At 40.9% G+C, this 9,898-nt stretch overlaps 1 protein-coding gene across 1 annotated transcript; it reads right to left on the bottom strand.

The window, feature by feature from the left end:
* Nucleotides 1-7,444: 7,444 nt before the first annotated feature.
* LOC148023382 (mannose-specific lectin-like) lies at nucleotides 7,445-7,819 on the bottom strand. Its single transcript, XM_087695389.1, has one exon. It carries the CDS (start codon nucleotides 7,817-7,819, stop codon nucleotides 7,445-7,447), a length of 375 nt encoding a protein of 124 aa, XP_087551515.1.
* Between the last annotated feature and the right edge of the window lie 2,079 nt (nucleotides 7,820-9,898).

Raw genomic sequence — 9,898 nt, 5'->3', positions numbered from 1 at the left:
ACTTGCCACGCCTCATCTGTTTGGGAGAACTTGAATGGGACACATAAGGGCTTTCTTTTTCACAAATTTGTCATCTTTTTTGACCTATCAACTAGAAAATTATTATGACATTTATCGTGACTAATAAGAAAGATAAGAAGAGGTTCCCCAAAGCTGGCCACAATCACCACCGGCACTACCTCTTCTTTCAACCACCATTCTGAGGACGGAATGTAGTGTGGTAGGGGGAATGTAGACCCGCACCCTAGGTTTAGAGAAAGAGAGACAAGGGGAGAGAGAGAGAGAGACATAGAGACAGATAGAAAGAGAATACCATATGACCCCTTGGCCATAGGGCTAGAAAATTGTAAGACTCAATAAGAGAGAGAGAGAGAATGAAACAAGAGAGAGAGAGAGAGAGAGAGAGAGAGAGAGAGAGAGAGAGAGAGAGAGAGAGAGAGAGAGAGAGAGAGAGAGAGAGAGAGAATACCCTATGACCCTTTGGCAATAGGACTAGAAAATTGTAAGACTCGAGAAGATAAAGAGAGAAGAGAGCGAGAGAGAGGGGAGAGAATGAAACACAAGAGAGAGATAGAGAAAGAGATACAAAAAAGGTAGATAGAAGGATATATATATAGAGAGAGAGAGAGAGAGGATATCCTATGACTCTTTGGCCATAGGGCTAGAAAATTATAAGACACAAGAAGAGTAGAGGACGATAATGAAACAAAAAGAGTGACAGAAAGAGAGAGAGAGAAACATAAAAAGATAGAGGGGGAGAGGGAGAGGGGGAGAGAGAGGGAGAGGGAGAGGGAGAGGGAGAGGGAGAGAGAGAGAGAGAGAGAGAGAGAGAGAGAGAGAGAGAGAGAGAGAGAGAGAGAGAGAGAGAGAGAGAGAGAGAATACAAAAGAGAGAGAGATTCAAAAAAGATAGACACAGAGAGAGAGAGGGAGAGAATACCCTATGACTTTTGTGGCTTCTTGGCATTAGGGGAAGGATGAGGTCCATAGGGGCCCTTTAAGATGCCATGGGCTAATCAACATGATTAAGAGAAAGGCAAATGGGTGTTTGCCATGTGGAGAAGAATGTTGGGTTTTTAAGAAAGTCTAAAAGATTCTTTCAAAGATTCCTTGTGTACTTTTTCTCTCTAGAAAAGTGGGAGGGAAATTTTTTGATTTTCGAATCAACATATGCAAAGATTACAGATCTGGAATCTACGCATTGAAATCTTTCCATAGATATGTTACATGATATAGTTTTTCTCGTCCTCCGATTTTAAATTGGTTTTGGTGGGAAATTTTAAAATTTGAAATTCTAGCCGTTTGAAGAAAAGAAGAGCATCCAAAGTTAAAGAACATTAACAAGTTAAGCCAAAGTGCTTAAAATTTTAATATGGCAGCTAAAAGGGCCCCTATGGACCTCAACCTTCCCCTAATGTCACAGGCCTAGTAAAGAGGCCTTGCGACCTAGAAAAGAGACCTATGTAGCCCGACATAGGCCTAGAAAGGAGACCCCTGTGGGGCCAAAGGGCCACAGGGCTCTGAGTGAATGATGTTAATAATTTGGTATGACTGAGTCCTAGTGGCTAAAGGGCTATGATTGAGTCCAATGGCCCTTTGGCCATAGGGCGTGAAAACTCAAAGACTCTTTGGCAGTAAAACCCAGTCACATAGACCTAGAAAAGAGACCCCTATGGCCCTTTGGCATAGGGCTAGAAAAGAGACCTCTATGGCCCTTTGGCATAGGACTAGAAAATTTAAGGACTCAAGAAGAGAAAGAAGGGGGGCAAAATGAAACAAAAAGGAGAAAGAGATAGAGATTCAAAAGAGAGGGAGCACCCTATTACTCTTATGGCAAGCCGGTCACACAGGCCTAGTAAAGAGGCCTCTGGCAAATAGAAAGAGACCTATGTAGCCACACATAGGCCTAGAAAAGAGACCCGCCATAGGATTATGAATGAGTGATGTAGAGAAACAGGTGCGTATGAGTCACATAGGGCTTTGAATGAGTGTGATGGCTAAATGGTTGAGATTGAGTCCTCTAGACAAAGGGAGTTGTCACTCTTGGCTAAATGGCTATGATTGAGTCCTATGTCCCTATGACCATAGGAATAGAGACTATATTGCTAAATGACTAAAATTGAGTCTTATGACCCTTTAAGACACGAGGCTAGAGAAGTCTATCTCATCGAATGACTAAGATTGAGTCCTATAGCCCTCTAGTCATAGGGCTAGAAAATTCTAGTACTCTTTTGCAATAGGAGCTAGAAATGAGGGCCATGATTGAGTGGCCACCAAAAAACTACTATGACCACTCAAGCTCTATACCAAGACCTATGACTGATTTTTCTTAGCCCTATAATGGATACCCTTATAGTAATAAGAGGTCTTCATTATTGAGTCTTGTGGCCCTTTGGCCATAGGGATATGGATGAGTGAATATAAAAATATCTCTAACTGAGTGGTCTTATGCCTCCAAGGATACCTCTACATCAGTAATAACTCTTCATTCTTGAGCCGTAATGCCCAGTGGATTACCATTCGAGACCTAATAATGAGATTGGGTGGTTATTGCCTAGAAAGGAGACCTCATAGAAATCTCTCTCTTTGAGTCCTATGGCTTTTTGGCCATAGGACTATGACTGAGTGGATACCATAAAGCAGGAATAGAAAAGAAACCTCTCCATATTTAAGAAATATTTCTTAATGAGCCATATGGCTATGTTTGTAAGGGCCCTTAAACATTAAGAAACCTTGCTTGTTGAGTTTTATGGACCGTTGACCATAGGACTAAAATAGAGATGTATTTTCAAGGCAGCTAAAAACCCATATGGCCAAAGGGTTGTATGGCTATTAGGTTATGATTAAGTCCCACGGCTCTTTGACCATAGGGATATGGGGTTTCTTTCAATAAAACAAGTTGATATTCTTGAGAATAAAATCCCTATAGGGCTATTCATCAAAGGAGAGAAGATGCCTCTTACTTGTTTGAGTGACCACTAATAACTCTTATGGATTTGGCCATAGGGGTGTGGGGCTATTATATATGGTCCTTAAGATCGTTGGAAACACTTTGTAAAAAAAATTACTTTGTGGACACCTTTGTAGGTGAGATGTCACAACAACAAAAGAACCAAACCACCTTTGGTGGATGGCACTATAGAGCCTAAAAAACAATGGGATTTGGATTTTTGCTCACCATCTAGAGGCATTCTAGAGTAGGTTCATTTGATCTTTAAGGATTGCCATGACTCTCCCTTCAAGAATTGTGGAGCTGTTCAATATACGAAAGCAGACACATGCGGCATTGATAGGTCTTCATGCCTTTGTGTGAAGACAACAGAGGGTATATCTTATCTAGTGAATCCTTTGGCCTTGAGTGTTGTATCACACATGGCCGAGGGTGAGATGATGATGATGAAGGTGGAATGGTTAGAAAACACCTCTGTGAGGAGCTAGTGAGTGCCACCACTTTCATCACTGCATTAATGACAGTAAATCAATATCTCTTGAAAAAGGAAAAATGATAAGAGGAAGCGTCAACATGAAGAGAAAGATGCAGAGCCAATCAAAACTCTGAAGGAGGTGGGGACAACAACATCAGAGGTCAAAGATATTATTCTGCATGCAGAGCCAATCAAAACTCTGAAGGAGGTGGGGACAACAACATCAGAGGTCAAAGATATTATTATGCATGAGTTTATAGAGATCATGGACCTAGATATATGCCTTCTAGTACTAGTGTAGCCATCATGGTTAACCCTAATTCTAGTGCTTTTTTTTATTCCATTGATCAACCACCAGAGAAGGAGCTTGATAGATAAGTTGCCAAGACATCAAATAGCCATCTTGATGGATACCTAAGGCATTTAGCCGTACTTCAAGTTTGGTGTGCAATTGATTGCGTTGATGTATGTTGATTACTACAACCTTGTGTCAGACTCCTACAATTGAATGCATCCTAGTCGTGGAACAATATACTTGTGTTCCGCCAAGTTTTGGGGCGACCAAATTATTTTTGGGGGTCAGCAGGGCCAACCATCTTTTGTATAAAACCATCTTTGTAACTATACTGGGACAACTGATTTTGTTTCCAATTTGTAGATTATTGAACCTGGTGAGCCTAGGAAGTGGGTTTTTATACTTGTAAATTTTTGGTCATGGGCTGGGCATAGAGGCCGCCTAGTTCGCTTTGTTGAGGAGAATTTTTTAAATGCAACAACTAAAGGAGCTCTCATCAAAGAGAGTCGTGTCATTTTCCATCAATTTTTGATTGCAAATGAGTAAGAATTAGGTTTATTGCTTTTACATGTGTGTACTCCTATGTGTTAACTATGCGTTGATGTGCTCTATGCATGTTTTGAGTGACCATGTGCATCATATGTGTTTTGTGTGTGTGCAAGAACTATGAGAGGTCATAGCCACTCATAAAAAACTCAATTTCCCTTCATACTTCAGCCATAGGTTCCTCTCAGCATATAGATTAGGGGGGTATATCAAGTCATCACTAGTTTGAGATAAAAACATCATATACAGGATTGTGTGAGATTTGGTTTTGGCTGTGCATGCAACAGACCACACACTCATATGGTGTTTCAAAGAGTATACACACCTTAGGTATGAAACCAATTCTTTTATATTATGTGTGTACATGCACCACACTCCCAGAAGAGACCTAGACACTCAATACTAACCCAAAATAGGTCCAAAAAGTGTAAACAGTTGGTGCTTCCAAAATCTTGTCAAATTTTCTCCAAACAGCCTTATAACCATTATGGCAAACCCTCGGCTGGATGCATGGTTCAACAAGTTCCACATTAGTGTGCTTGGAGTGCTCCTACAACAACATGTCAGTAATGAAAAGTACAGTTGCTATGAAGTGAACACTACATTCTCACACAAATTTCTAAGGCTAGAGAAAACTTACGCATAGGTTGCAAGCTGATCAATTTCTCATTGAAAACTTATAAGATGAGTTCAATCACATCACCAGCACAATAGATGCTAGAGTGACTAGAGCTCGAGATGCCCAATACAGGGCCATAGCTATCAAGATCCATCAAGAAATATGTGCACTTTGCAAAAAACGATCCCCCTACTTTCTGACATCCTCACCACTACTTGTGTTCCCATTCACATCAAATGTGAAATCGCCACTAACTTGCCACGCCTCATCTGTTTGGGAGAACTTGAATGGGACACATAAGGGACTTCTTTTTCACAATTTTGTCATCTTTTTTACCTATTCTCCTATCAAATACGATAATTATTACGACATTTACCGTGACTAACAACAAAGATAAGAAGAGGTTCCCCAGAGCTGGCCACAATCACCACCAGCACTACCACTTCTTCTAACTACCATTTCGAGGATGGAATATAGTGTGGTAGGGGGGAATGTAAACCTGCACCCTAAGTTTACAAGGATCTTCATCAAAAAATGATCGCTCAAGGCATGTTTTACAGTTTTTTGACATTTTGGGTGACTAATCTAAAATCCTGCCAAACCTTGCGAATATATCCACATGGTAATATGTTCGGGCTCGTATGAGTTTCATTTTGTAACTTCCCAATCATCTGAACTCCCGCCCATGAATTTAGCTAGAACTAGCCTTGATAGCACTCAAATTAGAAGAAACTTGAGTTTTGGCTAGTTTTGGACAATACCTAATTTTTGGCCAAAACTCCTATATAAGTGAGTGCTCGTGTAAAACCCATCCTTTTTTGCTCCTTTCTCAACTCCCTCTTGTGGAGAGTGAAGAAGCATACTTGTGAGAGCTCTCTACTCTCATGAGCTTGTCTTGGTTAAGGAGGACTAATCTATTGCTTATGTTTATGCTAAAGCATGTCTATTGCTCTCTCTCTCTCTCTCTCTATTGCTTACGTTTATGCTAAGGCATGTCTATTGCTCTCTCTCTCTCTCTCTCTCTCTCTCTCTCTCTCTCTCTCTCTCTCTATCTTCTTGCTTGTGTGAATGCATGAGTGTTTGCTTGAGCTTGAATGCACGTGTTTGCTTGTGTGAATGCATGAGTGTTTGCTTGTGTGAATGCATTGCATTGAGAGCCCGCAAGTGTTCTTGCCCATGTGCTTGAACCATACCTGTGCAGTGAGAAGGAAGTGATAGGATTAGAAGGAGCTTCCTTCAAGCTCTTCTTCTCCAAACCAAGCATCAAGGGGGGCCACTCCAAGAGCTTGAATCACAAGACCAATACTCCATTGTGAGTGAAGCCTCCATGCACCAACTAGGTTGGCAAAGGTCATTTCCTTAGGAACAAATACGATTAGGATAGTGTCTACACAATAGACTACATGGCAATAGAGGCCCTTGAGATTTTAGACTCTCACCACCACCTCATAATGGCATCGCTCTTATGAAGACTCATCTTCGTAGCATTTGTGGTTATGATATGGTTCAAGTAATGGATCTTTTGAGTGAAAAATCAAAATTTAGATTCCTTCCCAAATACTTTGATCTTCTTGATGAAATTGAATATAGCACATATTAAGTACTCTACGTGTTCTATTTTTTGTTTATTATAAATCATTATATCATTAAGGAGAACTACTATATTTTTTCCCAAATATGAACCTAAAACTTTATCCATCAACATCATAAGTGTTGCTAGAATATTTTTTTTAAAAAAAGCCCATCCATGCTTGGCATTTGGTACTTATTTCTCGCCATTATCTAGTTAAGTGTATAGTAATCTATTAAGAAGCACATGCAACCATATTTTTATTTGCGAGAAGAATGGGAGAAGCCCACGATGAAGAATTTAAGCATATAAATTCAACTAGAAATGATGCATAGTAAGTGCATGAGTCTAGTAGAAATGGTGGATATATTCAAGCACAGACGTGCAAATACTAGAAATGCCGTAACTACATAAGTCTAGACGTGCGAATACTAGAAATACCGTAACTACATAAGTCTAGACACGTAAATCTGGTGAGTTTAGATTCCTAGAAACAAATGTGGGATGAGAGAGAGAGAGAGAGAGAGAGAAAGAGAGAGAGAGAGAGCACATGCAACCATATTTTTATTTGCGAGAAGAATGGGAGAAGCCCACCATGAAGAACTTAAGCATATAAATTCAACTAGAAATGATGCATGGTAAGTGCATGAGTCTACTAGAAATGGTGGATATATTCAAGCACACATGTGTGAATACTAGAAATGCCATAACTATATAAGCCTAGACGTGCGAACACTAGAAATACCGTAACTACATAAGTCTAGACACGTAAATCTGGTGAGTTTAGATTCTTAGAAACAAACGTGGGATGAGAGAAAGAGAGAGAGAAACAAACGTGGGATGAGAGAAAGAGAGAGAGAGAGAGAGAGATTGCAGACGATGAGAGGTGGCCATTGTTTTATTTAGCTATATAACACCTGGGCCCAATCCAGTTACAACACAGGCAGAAACACCACCCCTCTTCTATAAGTAGTGTAACTTGTATGTAAGCTACTTCTTGTCGACGCAGTTAGACCAGACGGACACGTCAGCGCCGTCATAGATGACGGCGTTGCCGTCGTTCTGCAGCACTAGCTTGTAGCTGTCGTCCTTGAGAGGCTTGTCGGAGCTAGCCCACTCCACCGTGCCGCAATCACCGAGCACCAGTAAGCGGCCGTCCCTTTGCAGGCAGGCCCGCTTGCCACGCTTAGCTGTGTTGCTGTGCCAGACGGCAGTTCCAGCTGGCGACTTGTACTCCACAAAATTCCCATCACCCTGCATGATCAGAGAATACTGCCCATTTTCCGAGGTCAAGCTCTCATCCGTCGCCAGCTCTTGGTCGGCGTACAAAATGGAGCCATGTTTCTTCGCCTGCTCTGCTGCCATTTTTCTGATCCTGATCTTCAGAAAGTGCTATTAGTTCTTCTTCTGCACTTGATCATCTCACCGCCGTCTTGCCTCTTTATAGGCGCAGGTGATAATTGCCTATTATGTCCGCATTATCTATATTCGCGGCATTATCTTTATTATTCCCTTTTTCCTTTATGCTCATAATTATAGCATTCGTGGTCCATGGAGAGAGTGGACATAAGATGCGGTGTATGCGCCGTATCGAACAAAGCTTGGCATGGAACACCATACCACCCTTCTCCCATGTCCCCACCAATAGCAATAATACAAGCTACAACACAAGCACTCATCACTCGAACACTATTCAAAATATGCCCACCAAGGAAACCCAAAGGTAGTGTAAAAGAAAGCATCCATTATAGAGAGAGGGGGTGTGTGTGTGAAAGAGAGAGAGAGCGAGACCCCCATACACACACAACGACCTTATAGTATTGGTAGAGACATGTGCCACACGATCTCTACCAAAGCATTATCTATGTGCTATTTATGATTATGTTCGTATGTTCTTAAAAATCTCACCATGTTGCTACTTAATTGAAAACATTGGAGGAGAGAGAGAGCTAGAACACTTGCAAGCACACACACCCACATGTGTGCATACACACATAGTACAACACACCATCCTTACAAAAGCATTATCTATGTGCTATTTATGGTTATGTTCTTAAAAATCTCACCATGTTGCTACTTAATTGAAAACATTGGAGGAGAGAGAGAGCTAGAACACTTGCAAGCACACACATCCACATGCGTGAACACACACACACAGTACACCAATCATCGGTGTACCAAATCGGGTTTGTTCTCATGATATAGTTTCTCTAGCACTATGGGGGGGTCGCTGCTTTTTAAAATCCTTTTTTGCATATTATTTACTTACAAAAGGCTTCCATTTTAAAGGGGGCATTTACATATTGAATAGAAATAGAGTGTGTTTTAATAATTAAAAACTCATAGATAAGGGGTTTTAAAAATACACCTTTAACACATGTGATATAGAGGGTTTATGGATAGTGAACCGGCCCTTGAGATATTGTGAGAAGGCCTAAGGGAAAGAGAACCACCTCTATAAATAGTCCTTTTGAGAGCCTTGGAATGAACAACAACCAAACATGGTCATCGCCAACTATAGCTCGAACAAAGAAAAAACAAAACAAGGACAAGAGCTAGATTGCCCTTGAACATTCACCATGCCACCAACACCCAAAACAATAAAGAGACGCGAAAAATACACAACTTGAGAATTGCTCTAGGCACCAAGATTCAATCACAGGGGCTTAGTAGGATGAGAGGAAAAACTCACACTCTCATGCCACTCTTAAACACTACCTGAGCACCTAGCAACAATATGGAATCTCACCTCTTAGTCTCCTCATCACCGAAAAGGATTGAGATTCTCTCCGAGAAAGGCCATAGAGGATCTTTCTTTGCTTGCGTGTGTGTTTTGTACTCACTTCTTCTTCGGCTCAATCCTTGGTATCTTGTTCATGTTCTTTGTGTGGGCCAAAGAGAAGCTTTCCTTGCTTGATACAATCCTTGATATAATCATCATAGAAAAAAGAAAGCTAAGTGCTAAGTTAGGATGCATGGAGAACACATCTCCCTCATAAGAGTGACACTGAGACTGAACACGCATATACAAGAGAATTCAAACTCCAATCAATTCCAATCCCCTTCATAGTGAAACCATATACACACTTTTTGTTTCATGTCACTTGGGCCAAACCAAGAAACGACTTGGTTGGCCCTCCTCTTGACCTCGATGGATTGAAGTTTCTTTGCCCAATAGAATTTTTCAGAAATGTTTTATTTAGATCGACAAATCACAGCAGACAAAGAGACCCAAAGCGCAAATATCCAATGAAGCTATCAGAGCTTCAACACATAGGATTATCATGCACACTATATCAAAGATTTGCGGAGAACCACCAGGCTGAACCTAATAATGGACAAGTGGCAATATACCTTGTTCAACAAGTATATTTCCAGGACATATTAGGAAGGCAAGTTATGTGGCTGCAAAGAGCCAAGAACGCTGGCATTGGCATGGGTCAT

Source organism: Lygodium microphyllum, chromosome 16 (genome assembly GCF_053477565.2).
Source record: "Lygodium microphyllum isolate KBCC chromosome 16, Lygodium_microphyllum_v1.1.10, whole genome shotgun sequence".
Classification (NCBI taxonomy): domain Eukaryota; kingdom Viridiplantae; phylum Streptophyta; class Polypodiopsida; order Schizaeales; family Lygodiaceae; genus Lygodium; species Lygodium microphyllum.
Note: the sequence above shows the minus strand (reverse complement) of the source record. Positions and strands in the feature narration are given on the sequence as shown.

Bases quoted from the DNA above. Each gene is read 5' to 3' on its own strand.
- LOC148023382 (XM_087695389.1), bottom strand. From the start codon at position 7,819: ATGGCAGCAGAGCAGGCGAAGAAACATGGCTCCATTTTGTACGCCGAC.